Source organism: Mirounga leonina, unplaced genomic scaffold (genome assembly GCF_011800145.1).
Source record: "Mirounga leonina isolate KUSES-001 unplaced genomic scaffold, KU_Mleo_1.0 Mir_224, whole genome shotgun sequence".
Taxonomy (NCBI): domain Eukaryota; kingdom Metazoa; phylum Chordata; class Mammalia; order Carnivora; family Phocidae; genus Mirounga; species Mirounga leonina.
In genome coordinates this window covers 4,614,727-4,635,071 of record NW_023270615.1, presented here as the reverse complement: position 1 = coordinate 4,635,071, position 20,345 = coordinate 4,614,727, and the positions used below count along the sequence as shown (strand labels likewise).

Genomic DNA, 20,345 nt, shown 5'->3' with positions numbered 1-20,345 from the left:
AGCTAAGACAAGAAAACAATCTCAGTGTTCTCCAATGGATGAATAGATTAAAAAGATGTGATATATATATATATATATACACACATATATATATATATTCACGAATTCCTATGAATACATATGAATATATATGAATTCTGAAATTTTTATTTATAATTCCCAGCTGTTTAAAAATAAAAGCATATCTATCTAATCTTAGTAATTAGAGCTATTTAATAGGGGTACCAATTATATGTAGACATAAGGAAAAGAAGAAGGAAGGAAAGATGACAAGTGCATCAGGTTAAGCTATCTCATGATTAGGGAGAGGACTGACAGGCAATGAGATTCACCTTCTTTTCCAGGTTCCCTTCTCTGCTCACTAGATCGGAGGATGGATTCACCTCCATTTTAGGAAACTGGAGAGATTCAATGATTTGGATGATAGAATACAGAGAATGTGAGAATCCCCCAAGGAGTAAATTCTAGCATGGGAAAAGAAAGCTGAGTACAAGGTCACAATTTCAAAACTATTGAATACTGGGTTAATGGGGTGTGCAATCAGAGTTATAGGTGAATGTCTCATCACGAACCTTCCACTGCTACAGATTGCAGGTTTTTTTCTTTTTGCCTTTAAATAATAGCTAATATTTAACGGAGCACATATCCTGTGCCAGATTACTATGCTCAATGAAAAGCATTTGCGTGGGTTAAAAAATGTAATAGTCACAGCAATTTTATAAAGTAAGTTTATCATTATCGCTCTGTTTCACAGACAATGTGACTAAGCCTCAAGATGGACAATAACTTGCTTGAGGTCACACAGCTAGGTTTGATTCTGCTCTATATGATGAACCCCGAAGCTCCGGTTTTCATTACCACATGATACTCTTTTCCAAACAAATAGAGAAACACTTCAATTTCTTTTAGCCAGGTTCAATGTTCCAGCCGGAAGACCAGGAGGTGTATTGCTGAAGAAGAAGGGGCAGATGGAAGCTGGGAGGTATTCTCTGCCACATTCCATAAAGCAGTGCAATCACTTTTTCCTAGTACAGGAACTGTTTCTTCAGCTGAGCACCAGATGAAGTAACTGGCTTGCATTAGGGATTGTATTTTCTAAAGAGTCCAACCACATTGAGCCCTGTGGGAAGCTCTGACTATATGTGGATTTGGAGAGCTGGTGAGAGATCTTATAAGTTCACATCTCATCCCATGGTACCTGCCAGGCATGCATTGATTACCCACCCCCCCCGCCACCGCATCTCTCGCTTCACTAACCCTACGTAGTTGATTGGAATTTGATGCAATGGCACTCTCCTGGCCGCCCTGTCTCCTTTCCACCCACCTTTTGAAATGATTTTAGACTCCATTTTTTTAAGAAAGATTGTATTTATCTATTAGTCATAGAGAGAGAGAGAGCACAAGCAGGGGGGAGCGGCAGAGGGAGAGGGAGAAGCAGACTCCCCACTGAGCAAGGAACCCGAGTCGGGACTCGATCCCAGGACCCTGGGGTCATGACCTGAGCCAAAAGCAGATGCTTAACCGACTAGGCCACCCAGGCATCCCTAATTTCAGACTTCAGAAAGGTTGCAAGAGTAGGGTAGAGCAATTTCATATAGTCTTCATTCAGCTTTCTCCAATTTCAACATCTTGCATAATGGTCAAAACAAAGAAGTTGGTATAACAGCATTAACTACGGTATTTATTTGCACTTCACCAGTTTTTCTACTCATGTCTGGTTAGTGTTCCAGAAGCCAATCCGGGATCTGGCATTACATTTAGTCGTCAGGTCTCCTTTGTCTTCACCAGTCTGGGACAGCTCCTTAGTCTTTTTCTGTCATAATCTTTTTTTTTTTTTTTTAGAGATCTGGTTTATTTATTTATTTTTTATTCTTACGTTAATCCCCATACATTTCATCATTAGTTTTAGATGTAGTGTTCCATGATTCATTGTTTGTGCATAACACCCAGTGCTCCATGCAGAATGTGCCCTCCTCAATACCCACCACCAGGCTAACCCATCCTCCCACCCCCCTCCCCTCTAGAACCCTCAGTTTGTTTTTCAGAGTCCATCGTCTCTCATGGTTCATCTACCCCTCCGATTTCCCCTGCTTCATTCTTCCCGTCCTGCTACCTTCTTCTTCTTCTTTTTTTTTTCTTAACATATATTGCATTATTTGTTTCAGAGGTAGGGATCTGAGAGTCAAAAGTCTTGCACAATTCATAGCACTTACCAGAGCACATACCCTCCCCACCGTCTATCACCAGTCACCCCATCCCTCCCACCCCACCCCCCACTCCAGCAACCCTCAGTTTGTTTCCTGAGATTAAGAATTCCTCATATCAGTGAGATCATATGATACATGTCTTTCTCTGTTTGACTTATTTCGCTCAACATAACACCCTCCAGTACCATCCACGTCATTGCAAATGGCAAGATCTCATTCCTTTTGATGGCTGCATAATATTCCATTGTATATATATACCACCTCTTCTTTATCCATTCATCTGTCGATGGACATCTTGGTTCTTTCCACAGTTTGGCTATTGTGGACACTGCTGCTATAAACATCGGGGTGCACGTACCCTTTCGGATCCCTACTTTTGTATCTTTGGGGTAAATACCCAGTAGTGCAATTGCTGGATCATATGGTAGCTCTATTTCCAACTTTTTGAGGAACCTCCATACTGTTTTCCAGAGTGGCTGCACCAGCTTGCATTCCCACCAACAGTGTAGGAGGGTTCCCCTTTCTCCGCATCCCCGCCAACATCTGTCGTTTCCTGATTTGTTAATTTTAGCCATTCTGACTGGTGTGAGGTGGTATCTCATTGGGGTTTTGATTTGGTTTTCCCTGATGCCGAGCGATATTGAGCTCTTTTTCATGTGTCTCTTGGCCATTTGGATGTCTTCTTTGGAAAAATGCCTGTTCATGTCTTCTGCCCATTTCTTGATTGGATTCTTTGTTCTTTGGGTGTTGAGTTTGATGAGTTCTTTATAGATTTTGGATACTAGCCCTTTATCTGATATGTCATTTGCAAATATCTTCTCCCATTCTGTCGGTTGTCTTTTGGTTTTGTTGACTGTTTCCTTTGCTTTGCAAAAGCTTTTTATCTTGATGAAGTCCTAATAGTTCATTTTTGCCCTTGCTTCCTTTGCCTTTGGTGATGTTTCTAGGAAGAAGTTGCTTCGGCTGAGGTCAAAGAGGTTGCTGCCTGTGTTCTTTAGGATTTTGATGGACTCCTGTCTCACATTGAGGTCTTTCAACCATTTGGAGTCTATTTTTGTGTGTGGTGTAAGGAAATGGTCCAGTTTCATTCTTCTGCATGTGGCTATCCAATTTTCCCAACACCATTTGTTGAAGAGACTGTCTTTTTTCCATTGGACATTCTTTCCTGCTTTGTCAAAGATGAGTTGACCATAGAGTTGAGGGTCCATTTCTGGGCTCTCTATTCTGTTCCATTGATGTATGTGTCTGTTTTTGTGCCAGTACCATACTGTCTTGATGATGACAGCTTTGTAATAGAGCTGGAAGTCCGGAACTGTGATGCCGCCAGCTTTGCTTTTCTTTTTCAACATTCCTCTGGCTATGCGGGGTCTTTTCTGGTTCCATACAAATTTTAGGATTATTTGTTCCATTTCTTTGAAAAAAGTGGATGTTATTTTGATGGGGATCGCATTGAATGTGTAGATTGCCCTAGGTAGCATTGACATCTTCACAATATTTGTTCTTCCAATCCATGAGCATGGAACATTTTTCCATTTCTTTGTGTCTTCCTCAATTTCTTTCATGAGTATTTTATAGTTTTCTGAGTACAGATCCTTTGCCTCTTTGCTTAGATTTATTCCTAGGTATCTGATGGTTTTGGGTGCAGTTGTAAATGGGATCGACTCCTTAATTTCTCTTTTTTCTGTCTTGTTGTTGGTGTATAGGAATGCCACTGATTTCTGTGCATTGATTTTATATCCTACCACTTTACTGAATTCCTGTATGAGTTCTAGCAGTTTTGGGGTGGAGTCTTTTGGGTTTTCCACATAAAGTATCATATCATCTGCAAAGAGTGAGAGTTTGACTTCTTCTTTGCCGATTTGGATGCCTTTTATTTCTTTTTGTTGTCTGATTGCTGTGGCTAGGACTTCCAATACTATATGGAATAGCAGTGGTGATAGTGGACATCCCTGCCGCATTCCTGACCTTAGGGGGAAAGCTCTCAGTTTTTCCCCATTGAGAATGATATTCGCTGTAGGTTTTTCATAGATGGCTTTTATGATATTGAGGTATGTACCCTCGATCCCTATACTCTGAAGAGTTTTGATTAAGAAAGGATGCTGTACTTTATCAAAAGCTTTTTCTGCATCTATTGAGAGGATCATATGATTCTTGTTCTTTCTTTTGTTAATGTATTGTATCACATTGATTGATTTGCGGATGTTGAACCAACCTTGCAGCCCAGGGATAAATCCCACTTGGTCATGGTGAATAATCCTTTTAATGTACTGTTGGATCCTATTGGCTAGTATTTTGGTGAGAATTTTTGCATCCATGTTCATCAGGGATATTGGTCTGTAATTCTCCTTTTTGATGGGGTCTTTGTCTGGTTTTGGGATCAAGGTAATGCTGGCCTCATAAAATGAATTTGGAAGTTTTCCTTCCATTTCTATTTTTTGGAACAGTTTCAGAAGAATAGGTATTAATTCTTCTTGGAATGTTTGGTAGAATTCCCCTGGAAAGCCATCTGGCCCTGGGCTTTTGTTTGTTGGGAGATTTTTGATGACTGCTTCAATTTCCTTAGTGGTTATAGGTCTGTTCAGGTTTTCTATTTCTTCCTGGTTCCAGTTTTGGTAGTTGATACATCTCTAGGAATGCATCCATTTCTTCCAGGTTATCTAATTTGCTGGCATAGAGTTGCTCATAATATGTTCTTATAATTGTTTGTATTTCTTTGGTGTTGGTTGTGATCTCTCCTCTTTCATTCATGATTTTGTTGATTTGGGTCATTTTCTTTTCTTTTTGATAAGTCTGGCCAGGGGTTTATCAATCTTGTTAATTCTTTCAAAGAACCAGCTCCTAGTTTCATTGATCTGTTCTACTGTTCTTTTAGTTTCTATTTCATTGATTTCTGCTCTGATCTTTATTATTTGTCGTCTCCTGCTGGATTTAGGCTTTTTTTGTTGAAGAAAGAACACTTTCTCCAGCTCCTTTAGGTGTAGGGTTAGGTTGTGTACTTGAGACCTTTCTTGTTTCTTAAGAAAGGCTTGTATTGCTATATACTTTCCTCTTAGGACTGCCTTTGCTGCATCTCAAAGATTTTGAATAGTTGTGTTTTCATTTTCATTGGTTTCCATGTATTTTTTTAATTCTTCTTTAATTTCCTCGTTGACCCATTCATTCTTCAGTAGGATGCTCTTTAGCCTCCATGTATTTGAGTTCTTTCTGACTTTCCTCTTGTGATTGAGTTCTAGTTTCAAAGCATTGTGGTCTGAAAATAGGCAGGGAATGATCCCAATCTTTTGGTACTGGTTGAGACCTGATTTATGACCTAGGATGTGATCTATTCTGGAGAATGTTCCATGGGCACTAGAGAAGAATGTGTATTCCGTTGCTTTGGGATGGAATGTTCTGAATATGTCTGTGAAGTCCATTTGGTCCAGTGTGTCATTTAAAGTCTTAATTTCCTTGTTGATCTTTTGCTTAGATGATCTGTCCATTTCAGTGAGGAGGGTGTTAAAGTCCCCCACTATTATTGTATTGTTGTCAATGTGTTTCTTTGCTTTTGTTATTATTTGCCTTATATAATTGGCTGCTCCCATGTTAGGGGCATAGATATTACAATTGTTAGATCTTCTTGTTGGATAGACCCTTTAAGTAGGATATAGTGTCCTTCCTCATCTCTTATTACAGTCTTTGGTTTAAAATCTAATTTGTCTGATATAAGGATTGCCACCCCAGCTTTCTTTTGGTGTCCATTAGCATGGTAAATGGTTTTCCACCACCTCACTTTCAATCTGGGGGTGTCTTTGGGTCTAAAATGAGTCTCTTGCAGACAGCATATCGATGGGTCTTGTTTTTTAATTCAGTCTGATAGCCTGTGTCTTTTGATTGGGGCATTTAGCCCATTTACATTCAGGGTAACTGTTGAAAGATAGGAATTTAGTGCCATTGTATTGCCTGTAAGGTGACTGTTACCGTATATTGTCTGTGTTCCTTTCTGGTCTATGTTACTTTTAGGGTCTCTCTTTGCTTAGAGGCCCCCTTTCAAGATTTCTTGTAGGGCTGGTTTCATGTTTGCAAATTCCTTTAGTTTTTGTTTGTCTTGGAAGCTTTTTATCTCTCCTTCAATTTTCAATGACAGCCTAGCTGGATAAAGTATTCTTGGCTGCATATTTTTCTCATTTAGTGCTCTGAATATATCCTGCCAGTCCTTTCTGGCCTGCCAGGTCTCTGTGGATAGGTCTGTTGCCAATCTAATGTTTCTACCATTGTAAGTTACATATCTCTTCTCCCGAGCTGCTTTCAGGATTTTCTCTTTGTCTCTGAGACTCGTAAGTTTTACTATTAGATGTCGGTGTGTTGACCTATTTTTATTGATTTTGAGAGGGGTTCTCTCTCTGTGCTTCCTGGATTTTGATGCCTGTTTCCTTCCCCAAATTAGGGAAGTTCTCTGCTATAATTTGCTCCATTATACCTTCTGCCCCTCTCTCTCTTTCTTCTTCTTCTGGGATCCCAATTATTCTAATGTTGTTTCGTCTTATGGTATCGCTTATCTCTCGAAGTCTGCCCTCGTGATCCAGTAGTTGTTTCTCTCTCTTTTTCTCAGCTTCTGTATTTTCCATCATTTGGTCTTCTATATTAGTGATTCTCTCTCCTGCCTCATTTATCCTAGCAGTTAGCGCCCTCATTTTTGATTGCACCTCATTAATAGCCTTTTTGATTTCTACTTGGTTAGATTTTAGTTCTTTTACTTCTCCAGAAAGGGTTTCTCTAATAACTTCCATATTTTTTTCAAGCCCAGCTAGTATCTTTAAAGTGATGATTCTGAACTCTAGATCTGACATCGTACTCATGTCCGTATTGAGTAGGTCCCTGGCAGTCGGTACTACCTCTTGTTCTTTTTGTTGAGGTGATTTTTTTCCGTCTTGTCATTTTGTGCAGAGGAGAATAGATTAATGAGAGAACAAAATGCTAGCAGAGTAACCACGTCCCGAGAACATATACTCTAAACAAATCAGAAAAGACCTGAAGCAGTGGAAAAAGAAACGGAAAGAGAGAAAAAAGAAAAAGAAAAAGATAAAGATAAAAACAAACAAAACAAAACAACAACAACCAAAAAAACCAGAATGTGATCAAATATGATCAGGCTGGTATATAGATCAGTGCCACACACTAGATTTGGGGTGTATTTTGGTCTTTTAGAAGAAAATGCCTCCCAAAATTTTAAAGAAAGAAAAACTTATATATGTACAAAAATAAGGGTTGATATGATGAAGGGATGGAATATGACTGTAAAGATGGAAATTATAAAAAATTTTATAAAAGGAATTGATAAGAAGTTGTTTGAAAAAAGAAAGAAGAGGATTTAAAAAAAGAAAAAAGAAAAAAAAAGGGAGAGAATGTGATCAGGTAGGGGAGTAGAAAAAACCATATACTAGAGATTTAGGGTATATTTTAATCTGTTAGAAGAAACTATCTCAAAATTTTAAAGAGAGAACAACTTATATATATATGCCAAAAATACAGGTAACTACTATGAAGGGATAGAATATGACTCTAAAAATGAAGAATAAAAATGTTTTTTTTAAAAAAAGGGATTGATAAAATGTTGGTTGAAAAAGGGAAAAAGAAAAATTCAAAAAAAAAAAAAAGAAAAAAGAAAAAGACAGTTAAAAAAAATTAACTTTGAAAGATTAAAGAATCATGGTAAAAAAGCCGTGAATTCTATGTGCATTATTCCCCTAGCGCTGGAGTTCTGCCGTTCTCATTGATCGGTAAACTTGGTCTTGGCCGGCTGTTCTCGCCAATCTTCTGGGGAGGGGCCTGTTGCCGTGGTTTCCAAATGTCTCTGCCGGAGGCGGAATTGCCCCGCCCTTGCCCCCTCCTGGCTAAGGAATCTGCTCGCGTTTGCTCTCCGGGGCTTTTGTTCCCTGCGAGCTTTCCGTACAGCTTTGGAGGCGGAGAGTGAAAATGGCGGCCTCCCAATCTCCGCCCCGGAGGAGCCGAGAACTCGGGGCTCCGCTTCCCAGTGCGCCCCCAGAGAAAAGCCGCCAGTCACTCCCGTCTCCCCGGTCTCCGGCCACACTCCGTGCTCAACTGGCCTGTGACCGCGCGTTTCTGTCTCTGGCACCCGACCCCGGGGGGAGTCTCCAAACCCAGCAGATCCCTGCGGTGCCCTCCCGCGCGGCTCCTCCCGGGGGAGGAAGGTGAGTCTCCCCAGATCTGCCGCTTATTGGGTCCCTGCTGGAGGAGCAATGGCCCGTCTGTGCCGCGGATCACGGTCAATGGCAACCCGGAGCTGAGAACCTCGGCTCCGCCTCTGCAGCCGGCTTCCCCGCTCCGATCCCTGGGAGCTCTGCCGCCCTCAGGCACCCCCGGTCTTTCTGTGACCCCGAGGGTCCTGAGACCACACTGTCCCGGAGGGTCCCACCCCCCACTCAGCCACCGGAGTGACGTCCCTCGGCGGAGCAGACTTTTAAAAGTTCCGATTTTGTGCTCCGTGGCTTTATCACTTGCCAGAAGCGGCCGACGGAGGCCCCTCCCCCGCCGTCTATCCTCCCGAATATCGCCTCGGATTCACTTCTCCGCACATCCTACCTTCCACAAAGTGGTCGCTTTTCTGTTGAGAGAGTTGTTGCTATTCCTTTCTTCAATCTCCTGTTGGGTTTGTAGGTGTTCAGAATGGTTTGATCCCTATCCAGCTGAATTCCTGAGAGGAGACGAAATCCAGGTCTCCTACTCCTCCGCCATCTTGCTCCGCCCCCCTTCTTCTGTCATAATCTTGACACTGTGGATGAATACTAACCATTTGTTTCATAGAATGTCCCTCAGCTGGGCTTATTTAGTGTTTTCTCATGATGAGATTGCGGCTCTGCAACTCTGGCAAGAATACCAGAGAAGGGAATGTGCCCTTCCCAGTGTATCATATTAGGGGGTATGTGACGTCACGGAGTTTTTCATCAAGGGCGTGGCATGATACAACTTACAATTTGGAAGGATGACTCTGGCAGCTGGGTGCAGAATGAGTTGGAGTGGAGGGAGCTTGTGGTCAAGTCCCTGGTTAAGAGATGATGGGTGAAGGTAGCCTGAACAAAGGCTGTGGCTATAGGGATGGGGATGAACGTCTGAAGATGGGATTTCTGAAGTGAAGCTAATAGGATTTGGGAGCTGTTTCCATAAGTGAAGTGAGAAGAGGAACTGAGGATAATTACTTCGATATGAGGATAACAAGTCGATCGTTGATGCCCCTCTCAGTTGGTGGCCAAAGTCTTTGTGATTCAGATTTTTTTTTTAGATTTTATTTATTTATTTGAGAGACAGAATGAGAGAGGGAGAGAAAGAAGGGTCAGAGGGAGAAGCAGACTCCCTGCTGAGCGGGGAGCCCGATGCGGGACTCAATCCCAGGACTCCAGGATCATTACCTGAGCCGAAGGCAGTCGCTCAACCCACTGAGCCACCCAGGTGCCCCTGTAATTCAGATTTCTTAAGATTTAAAAAATAATAATTTGCTGGCATGTGGCTGCTATAAGAGGCTGTTTGAACATCTGTGGAAAAAAGATACAGAAAGAAGGAGGAGATGCTCAGCCACGCTTTTACTCTTGTTTTCAAGTTTCAGGTTTGGAAATTCAGCATCTTTGTTGTGTATGTTTGAGCAAGACAGAAGTGTCAGCATCTCGTCACGACTCTCATTTTCTCCAGGTAAAACAGAATTTTCATATGTACTTGACAAATGTTTGTGGAACACTGCATGAAAGAGTCAGTGCTTCCGAGTCAGGGTCAAAGGAGGGTTTACAACAGAATGTCATGGGAGCCGTTGCAAATTTTCCCATGGCCAAGGAGTGTTTCATATAAACTGGCTTTGTTCTGAAGTCAAAAGAGTGAAGCCAAGAGGGAAATTCAAGAGGAAAGTAGTGAAGATGAATCTTTCTTGCTCATTTCTATGTTAGAGATAGAGGGGAGAAGAAAACCAGATTTTCCTAAAGATGGGGATGTGCCCCTGAGTTTCCAACGGCCTAAAAGCTAGTCCTAACTCTTACAGTGCATCGTAGAGGAAAAAATGCATTTTAGCTGATACTTCCCGATAAAACAGAAGTCTTTAACTGCACATCAAATTCATCTATAGAGCTTTAAAAAAATACAGATGCCCAGGACCCATCCCAAGTGATTCAGATCTATTATTCAAAATGCCTTTGGTTGGAAGTGGCAGAAATGCAACACAAATCAGCCTCAGCTGACAATTTGGAGTGGGTTGTATATTATGATCTATGCTGCATAACAAATCACCCACTTACCCCAAATGTAGCAGCTTAAAACACCGTGACCTTGTACAGTTACAGCGGATAGGGATTTTAGGAGTGGCTTAGAGTCCCTCACCAAGTTGAAATCAAGGTGTCGGTCAAGCTTTAGTCACCTAAAGGCTTGACTGGTGTTGGAAGACCTGTTTCCAGGGTGGCTCAGTTACATGGCTGGCAAGCTGGTGCTGGCTATTGGCAGGCGGTCCTACTCTTTGCCACATGGGCTTTTGCACAGGGCTGCTTGAATATTCTCACCATATGTTGGCTGGTTTTCCCTAGATCAAGTAATCTAAGAGAGCAAGGCAGAAACAGCTTGATCCAATATAATGGCTGGGATTAAGGTTTCTTTGAGGAGGAGAAGGGGCATGGTATTCATAGGTCAGATCATCTGTTGTTACAAAGGCTGAAGACCCTTATATAGAGTTTCAGGCCCAGAGCAAACATACCATATGTTCCATTCATTTTTTATAGGGTGAAAGGATTAAAATGTGTATCGAATGAGGTCTTGAAAGGGAAAGAATAATAATTAAAAAAAACAAAAACACAAGGGTTATGTGTGACTTGCCTCTAAGCCTGGGTTTTCATCTGTCATAATAACATTTTAACATTTGCAGAGCCCTTTAGATTCTATCACACAATTTTCTAACACCTTATTTGATCTTAAGAACAATCTTAGGTTTGTAGGATGGAGTCAAGAGGGTTGGGACTGAAAGATGGAGCTAATAATAGTGAACACCCACCAACTGCCAGGCATTTGCCTGGGTGCTTTATATTCATTAACCCTTTTCACCAAATACCACGAGGTCAGTATTAAGAATTTCAATTTTGAGAGAGGCTTCACTTCCTTGGGCTCAGAGAAGTTAAATGGCATGCCCGTGGCCAAGCATCAGCGTTGGACTGAAAACCTAGGTTTTCCTACTCACAGTCCCACGTGCTTTCCATTTGGCTGCTTCACAGTTCAGCATGACCAGCCATGGCTGCCACTTTTGCCGTGAGCTGCATCCTTGACTTGTCTTCATCTCTGTCGGCGTGGAACTCCCCAAAAGCCAGAGGGCCCTGTCACCGCAAGCCCACACTTGCTGTGCCCTCAGCATGAGTTGCTTTTTGCTTTGGTGAGCACTTCATTACAAGCCTGTTGGAAAGAAAGAAAAAAAAAGAGGACAGAAGAAAGTATATGGGATTGGAAAAGAAATCAAGTTCACAATTTATACAGAAATAAATCCAATTCTCTGGGATTGTCTAACTTTGTTTGATTTTTATTAAAAATCTGGCTCCGGGGGCACCTGGGTGGCTCAGTTGTTAAGCGTCTGCCTTCGGCTCAGGTCATGATCCCAGGGTTCTGGGATTGAGCCCCGCGTTGGGCTCCCTGCTGCGGGCTCCCTGCTCGGCGGGAAGCCCGCTTCTCCCTCTCCCACTCCCCCTTCTTGTGTTCCTGCTCTCGCTATCTCTCTTTTTTTCTGTCAAATAAATAAAATCTTTAAAAAAAAAAAAAAACACCTGGCTCTGATGCAGACTCCTTTGGTGACCTCAAGGAACTTGGCACCTCATTTTCCTTTGTTGTCAAGTCGGGTAATACTTCTTAAGCTTGGCTTAAAATTCATGGATGTGGAAGGACAGACATGGGAAGCATTTTGTGCTCCTCGAAGTGTTTGGGAGACATAAATGACTTTCAGGCTGCACACATCATCCCTTTTACTAACGACCTCAAACTTTCTAAACACTCTTATAATTTACAAATATGCCTAAATGTGATTTGAGTCAAGGTTTCCAGCTGCAAGTAAAGATTACTTTTCCATGCTGTTTGTGGTTTACTAAAAGCAATAATAGGGGACCCTGGGTGGCAGAGGCGGTTAAGCATCTCTCTTGATTGTGGCTCAGGTCATGATCTCAGGGTCGTGAGATCGAGCCCTACGGCAGGCTCTGCACTGGGGGGTGGAGTCTGCTTAAGATTCTCTCTCTCTCTCCCCCTCTGCCCCTCCTCCCCCTCTGTTTCCCCCTCTCAATAAGTAAGTAAATAAAAAGATAAATAAAAGCAATAATAATACCTTTGGTTATCTAATATAGATGTCAACTCTCCCATCAAATCTATTTCTTTTTTTTTTTTTTAAAGATTTTTATTTATTTATTTGACAGAGAGAGACACAGCGAGAGAGGGAACACAAGCAGGGGGAGTGGGAGAGGGAGAAGCAGGCTCCCCGCAGAGCAGGGAGCCCGATGCGGGACTCGATCCCAGTACCCTGGGATCATGACCTGAGCTGAAGGCAGTCGCTTAACCAACTGAGCCACCCAGGCGCCCAAATCTTCTATTTCTGTAGACTAGCTACACAATAGGTCCTCAATCGAGTATATGGTAAGCATCTACAGGTGATTGATATTTTTTTAAAGATTTTATTTATTCATTTTAGAGATAGAGAGCAAGAGCGAGTGCCTGAGCATGGGGGCGGGGGAGGGGAGGAGCAGAGGAAGAGGGACAAGCAGACTCCACACTGAGCTCAGAGCCTGAGCTCCCACAACCCTGAGATCATGACCTGAGCTGAAACCAAGAGTTGCTGTTCAACCGACTGAGCCACCCCAGCGACCCAAGATGATAGCTATTTTTATTATTGAATGTATTTTTCTTAAAGCTAGGTTATCTCCTAAGAACTTTAAAAGTCAGGCAAATAACTTTAATCAGGAAATCCAATAAGCATCTATATACTGCCTATTAGTATGATTGGACCAGAATGAGAAGTCATGAAGATCAGCATAGATCTAAACAAAATAGCTTCAAGTGCTGATGTCATCGATCTCTGTTGCCTTTGTGCTTTCCTCTACCACATCCCCAATTTGTAAAACAGGAAGAGAGACAAAAAGTGAAAACTAGGATGAGCAAGTCCCACCAGAGTTCCCACTGGGTGTGCCTTTTGCCCAGAGAGAGACAGAAGCAACTCACGCATGCAGGTAAGTTCAAGGAGTGTGTTGAACATGGTGTTTTGAATTGCGTAGCGGAAGATCCCGGGCACTCCTCAGCCAGCTGACTATTGTGTTGATTGGTTCTTGGATTTCGAACTATAAAGCCCTTTCGTGGTATATAAAGTGGGCGACCAAGAGCCTGCAGGTGTGATTGCAGGCCAAGTGCAATGGCGACAGCAAGCCAAGTCACAGCGTTCTAGGACTCGCCTTATAGGACAGTATAGTATGGTGGTTAAGAGCTCCCTGCTTGGGTTCCAAAACCTGGTTCCAACAAGCGTGAGCCGTGGAACTTTGGGTAGTTACTTTACCTCTCAAAACCTCATATTTATGTGGTCACGAATGAGAGCCAAACCTCACTGGAGACGGCACTGCCAAGGCTCAGGAATGGCTGGAAAGTAGCTTTGGTGTCATGCTGACAAAGCTTGCTAGAAATCCATCCTCTAGAACTTTGGGAACCACCCCCCCTTTAGGGGCTGTGGACAAGCGGCTCAGTGGGGAGGTGCCTCCCCAGAGGTATTTGGCTACAGTTGCCAACCCACAAGAACCAAGAGCAAAACCCTTTTCTTCTGCCATGTCTCTCCAGCACCCTCTATTGACAAAGCCTTCCCTGGGAAGGGAAAAACATGTATTTTTTTTTTAAAGATTTTATTTATTTATTTGAGACAGAGAGAATGAGAGACAGAGAGCATGAGAGGGGGGAGGGTCAGAGGGAGAAGCAGACTCCCTGCCGAGCAGGGAGCCCGATGCGGGACTCGATCCCGGGACTCCAGGATCATGACCTGAGCCGAAGGCAGTCGCTTAACCAACTGAGCCACCCAGGCGCCCGGGAAAAACATGTAAAGGGCCCAGATTAATTTTTACAGAGGAGGCAAAAAGGAAGAATTTGGAGTGATAAAACCTATAACTAGCACGAGTGTGATTCGGCAATATCTTTAGGGGCTGATAATACTGATTCTTTCAGGCTGGTAGTGTCCAAGTAACATTCCGCGGGGCCTGTCCTGGGTCTGCAAGCTGCTGTTGGTCCTCTGTAGAGCAGTCGTTTTGAAAGTGGTCCCTGGGTCAGCACTGTCGGCATCACACGGGAACTTGTTGGAAATGCAAATTCTAGGGCCTTATCCCAGGCTTACTGAGTCAGAAACTCTGGGGTTGGGGACCAGCCGTCTATTTTAACAAGCTGTCCATGTGATTCTGGTGCATGCTAAGGTTTGAAAACCACTGGGATAACAATAAGTTCTGGGATCTTGTGCAGGCTTGGAGGGAAGAGTCAATACAGATTTCTTTATCCGAGCTTTAGTTTCAATTTTTTTTTTTTTTTTAAGATTTTATTTATTTATTTGCCAGAGAGAGAGAGAGGGAGAGTACAAGCAGGGGGAGCAGCAGGCAGAGGGAGAAGCAGGATCCTGGCTAAGCAAGGAGCCCAATGTGGGACTCCATCCCAGGACTCTGAGATCATGACCTGAGCCGAAGGCAGACGCTTAACCATCTGAGCCACTCAGGCGCCCTTAGTTTCAATTTTTAATCTTGAAGAACGTGACCTAACTCTTTGGGATCTGGAAGCGCGCAGGGAGCATATTATTATATCTCCACTTTCGCCTTGACGACGTGTTTCTGGACTCGTGGGCATGCACTTATCAGATATGCTCACTTTGGTAAGAAAGCTGATGTTCTCTTCTTTGCAGGTCACACTCCCTTGATTAGATCCCTGAACCTGCTATTGCCATTTCTTTCTATTTCTGTGTGTTTGCAAAAAAATGAGCGCAACGCCTGTTCTACTTTTTCCATATCCTTGCTCTTCCCTAACTCTCCACCACGGATGGACTGTTGGAAGAGCAGCTAGGGCCTCAAGCCTAAGGTCAGCCCAGCCAGATAGTGGCACCGAGCACACATTAGCTTCCCACTGCTTGTGAGCAGAACTGTCTCCTTGACTAGGCTCCAACAGCCCAGAGCAGAAACTTTCACGTTTCCCTGACTCAGCCCTTGTCTTCCCAGGCTCCTCAATTTGCAGTCTTCAAAGGAGAGAGGACAGATGACGTAGTCTGGCAGATGACTTTTCTGCCCTTTCTTGCTTTGAAATTAAAAAATGTGTGTGTGTGTGTGTGCGCCTATTTGAGCGGTGTGGGGATGGTGACCTGGCTCTCATCCCGCCACTAACTAGCTGCATGGGGTTGGGCAGGTCACCAGCTCCGGTTTTAATTTCCATACTGAAATACAGAGGGTTGGACCAGCTGATCCTGCTCCAACATTTTGTGATTCTGTGCACTACCCCGAGCATGGCCTTAAAAGGTTAACTTGGGTTTGAATCTCACCCTCTACTGTGACAGTCCGTATAAAGTTCCTTTGTGATTCCTTCCTCTGATATTAAGTATGATGAAGCCTTCCTACAACAAATTCACCTAAAAGGATTGAGGTTACTTATGCACAGAGTGGACATGTCAACAGGTTTGCTCCCTTCAATATATAAAGAGCATCTGCCTTTTGAAATAGATATAAGGTCTCATCAACTGTGTGGGCAAGAGGAACTGCAGTGTGAAAATGCACAGCCAGAAATGAGAAATGAGGTAGTCTTCATTTTGAATTCCTGATTTATTTCTGATAGTAGTAAGCAAAAAGATACTTATTTCCTCTCAAAGGGATATGACTATTTCTATTTTTAATGTCCTTTAAGCCTTTTCATCTCCCCTTCAAGGTAAAGAGTCTTTCTCTGACCTAGTTTCGCATGCTGAAATGGGGAGAAAAGTCAAGTGGAATGATCCTCAATCAGCAGGGACATCCCTCGGGGGTGGGGGTGGGGGTTGGGGAGAAGAGGGTATTTCAGAAATTCTTGGAAATGATGTTTAAAAAATTATGTCTAGATTTTATTTTTTGTTTTTAAGACTTTTTATCTATTTGTCAGAGAGACAGAGAGCACAAGCAGGGTGAGCTGCAGGCAGAAGGAGAAGTAGACTCCCTTGGTCCCAGGACCCTGGGATCATGACCTGAGCCAAAGGCAGGCGCTCAATGGACTGAGCCACCCAGGCATCCCTAGACTTTTATTCTAAAAAAAAAAAAAAATCCCTACTGTTTTGAGAACAGTAATTTGGAATTCGAGCAATCCAAGCTTGATAAAATCATGGCCAGGAAGGGTAGGCAGAGAAAATGTTGCGGTAGGCACTTTGGGTTGCTCATTTGTTCCCTCCTCCTTCCTTACTAAAAGAGGATTTTGTTCCCGTGGCAACATCCCCAGACAATGAATCATAATTGGTTCAAATCTGTCATGACAGTCTCTGTCTCGCCTCCCTTGCAGTGAGAAGTGGCCATGTGAGCCAGTCCTGGCTCCAGAGACATCTGGAGTCTGCTGGGGACACTGTTGGGAGATTTTGGAAGGCATGGGCTATCTGTGCCCCCCACCCTCATCTTCCTGCTTTGATAGCTGACACTATATTGGGAACTTTCTTTTTTTTTTTTTTTAAAGATTTTATTTATTTATTTGAGAGAGAGAGAGAATGAGACAGAGTATGGGGGGGGAGGGTCAGAGGGAGAAGCAGACCCCCCGCTGAGCAGGGAGCCCGATGTGGGACTCGATCCCGGGACTCCGGGATCATGACCTGAGCCGTAGGCAATCGTCCAACCAACTGAGCCACCCAGGCACCTAAAAGTATTTTATTTTATTATTTTTATTTATTTTATTTTTTTAAAGATTTTATTTATTTATTTGAGAGAGAGAATGAGATAGAGAGAGCATGAGAGGGGGGAGGGTCAGAGGGAGAAGCCGACTCCCTGCTGAGCAGGGAGCCCGATGTGGGACTCGATCCCAGGACTCCAGGATCATGACCTGAACCGAAGGCAGTCGCTTAACCAACCGAGCCACCCAGGCGCCCACATTGGGAACTCTCAAGGCCTTCCTGGACCTCCTGGTGATAGGGCCACAAGTCAAGGATGGACAACCCTGGCTTTTTTTCTGACATTTTTGAGTTGTGCAAAAGCAGAAGTGCTGGACAAAATATAGGACACCCAAGTAAATCTGAGTTTCAGAAAAACAACAGTCTCACATATGTAGTATTTGGGACTTATTTATACTAAAGTTATTTATAAATAACTATAGTTTATCTGAAATTCAAATTTAACTGTGTGTCCTCTAATTGTGTTGCTTTTCCCCCTGAATCTGACAACTCCACGTGCAAACTCTGGACTGCCTGCCTTGAACTTTCTTCTTACGTTAAAAAAAACAAAAACAACAAAAAACCCGATGAGTTTAAGCTACTACTCAAAAAATATATTGGTTGTATGTGAATTCATTCTTGATGTAATAGAAATTTGCTTTTGTACCCAATATTTTTTGGGGTGTTCATCATGTGTTAGACACTGTGCTGGTTCGCAGAGATGCGTGTGTAACTCAGTCACAGCGGCAAGACCTGCTTTCATGGAGCTTCTCTGTAGCTGGAGAGACCGGCGCTAAATGAGCGATTCTAAATGAGCGATGGTAGTGTAATTCCAATTGTGATTAGTGCTCTGGAGGACAAGTAGGGGAGCTTTGCGAGCATCTACAGAGGGAAGTTCTCCCTGAGGTAGGACGTCAGGGCACTCTGAAGGAGGGGCAGGGGGTGGCAGGCTGATTGGAGGGGAGGGGGGTGCAAGTTTGCTCTGAGCATCGGGAGCAGCATGTGTGCCCACCACGAGGCAGGAAGGATCCCGGTAAGTTTGAGGAGAGGAGGTCATGCCACTGAACAGCAATGGGTTGAGTGATGGGCAATGGGCAATGGGAATAGAGAGGCACATGGAAGCTAGTTCAGGGAGTGCCCTGGAAGCCATATTAAGGAGTTTGAACTTGATCCTTACTCTACGCTACACCACACTATCACCTACTGTTGATATGAAATAGAGACTTCCAATAGTTTGAAATAAAGACTTCCCACAATTTGATCAGAGTCATATAGCTGTTAGGTGGGAGAACCGCCATTTGGGCTCAGGGTTTGTGTTTTTGTTGTTGTTTGCTTGTTGTGTAAGTGTGTGTGATCCAAAACCCCTCCCTAATTACCACTGAGTACAAGTTAGTTAGAGATACAGAAATAATGAGAGCTGATCAAATGAGTCTGTAAAGACCAGTTAAAGTTAAGGTAATAATGTATTTATATTTGTAAAGATTGAGAGGATTGGGAGCAATCTGTTACAAAAACAAGAGGTTGATCAGTACAGCAGATAATTTAAATTCCAGCATTGAAAGAGGCCTCAAAAAATTACACAATTCAGAGGTCCTGTCTGTTCCTTTCAGTGAAAGGTACTACTTATCATTTAAGTAACCATAACTGATTTCTGTGACTTTAGACCATTGGTTTGACAGAAACAACAAAACACAAAAAATACTCCCTATTTTAACAAAGTATCAACACAAGTGACACAATGATCCAGTGGTTTTACATATATGTAAGAAACAGTAACAAAACACACACAAAGGGGGCGCCTGGGTGGCTCAGTTGGTTAAGCAACTGCCTTCGGCTCAGGTCATGATCCCGGAGTCCTGGGATCGAGTCCCACATCGGGCTCCTGGCTGAGCCGGGAGCCTGCTTCTCCCTCTGACCCTCTCCCCTCTCATGTTGTTTCTCTGTCTCTGTCTCTGTCTCTCTCTCAAATAAATAAATAAAATTTTTAACAAAACAAACACACACACACAAAGGGGAGCCTGGGTGGCTCAGTCGGTTAAGCATCTGCCTTCGGCTCAGGTCATTATCCCAGGGTCCTGGGTTTGAGCCCCGCATCAGGCTCCCTGCTCTGCGGGAAGCCTGCTTCTCCCTCTCCCACTCCCCCTGCTTGTGTTCCTGCTCTCTCTCTCTCTGTCAAATAAGTAAATAAAATCTTAAAAAAAACCCAAAACCCACACACAAAAAAGACACTCTAGTAAATTGTTGATTTATTCAATGTGACCGCTAAAGCCTTTATTTGCAGGAAATGGGCACTGATATTAGATGGTAATGAATATTATAAAAATAGAAAAATATCAGCGTGCATTGAATCTAAGGTTAAGTGCTTTGTGATACTTGATAGGCGTATATATACACACATCACACACATATATATCCACATACACACACAGCCACATACAAGCACAATAGGTTACGTATATACTGGATTGTGATGTAAATCTTATTTCGTACTCTGGGTCCCACTCAGAGAAGTTTGACAATCACTGGTCCAGAGGAACTGACTCATTGTGAGCTATGCTAGCTCTCTGTACTCCTTGGAGCAGGAACAACTCATTAAGGTAAATTCCTGTCCGGTGGTGTGGATAACGATTTACTGTTCACATGTCGGGGAAACCATGTGTGATAACACAAACAAACGAACCAACAGCTGTTATCATACCAAAGTACTTATTGTATCTTGGCTAAGGTTCTTAAATATCCTCCTTTGAGTTTCCTAATTCATCCCAGGAAGGATTCAGTGCACTCCATCTTTATGTTGTTACTTGCAAACCTTGGAAACAAATATAAGTAGAAAGAAATTAATAGAGAATTCCAATTCTCATTGTGTTAAATCTTCACACTATCAACAGTAAATCTTTTTTTTTTTTAATGTTTTATTTATTCATGAGAGTCAGAGAGAGAGATAGAGAGAGGCAGTGGCAGAGGGAGAAGCAGGCTCCCCGCCTAGCAGGGAGCCTGATGCGGGACTCCATCCCAGGATGCTGGGATTGTGACCTGAGCCGAAGGCAGACGCTTAACCATCTGAGCCACCCAGGTGCCCCTCAACAGTAAATCTTAATCTACTATTAAGATTACAGGGATTCTGGAGCCAGACATGCCGGTTTTCCATCAAGAACTAAATAGAGGCCAAGTCTCATTCTTTTAATCCTTAGACCTAATTTAAGCCTAAATTAAGATATCGGATATCTAATACCGTTTGCAATTGGTATAATAATCGTTGGCTTCAAGGAATG

General features: G+C 43.0%; 2 protein-coding genes across 7 annotated transcripts in view; both read right to left on the bottom strand.

Annotated features, from left to right (window-relative positions):
* The window catches only part of CARNMT1 (carnosine N-methyltransferase 1), a 66,672-nt gene extending 55,184 nt beyond the window's left edge, over positions 1 to 11,488 (bottom strand). For both annotated transcript variants that reach the window (XM_035029034.1, XM_035029033.1), the window contains exon 1: positions 11,407 to 11,488. The gene's annotated coding sequence lies outside the window, so the exon portion shown is untranslated. The remainder of the gene's footprint in view (positions 1 to 11,406) is intronic.
* The window catches only part of NMRK1 (nicotinamide riboside kinase 1), a 39,300-nt gene continuing 30,415 nt past the window's right edge, over positions 11,461 to 20,345 (bottom strand). For 2 of the 5 annotated variants that reach the window (XM_035029039.1, XM_035029036.1), the window contains one exon: positions 19,763 to 19,882. Coding sequence is in view for 2 of the 5 variants with exons in the window: in XM_035029036.1 (XP_034884927.1) it covers positions 19,863 to 19,882 (20 nt within the window). In the remaining 3 variants the exon portion in view is untranslated. Of the gene's footprint in view, positions 11,616 to 19,762; positions 19,883 to 20,345 lie in introns of those variants that run through there. The other 3 variants (XR_004683516.1, XM_035029037.1, XM_035029040.1) reach the window with 3 other exon arrangements.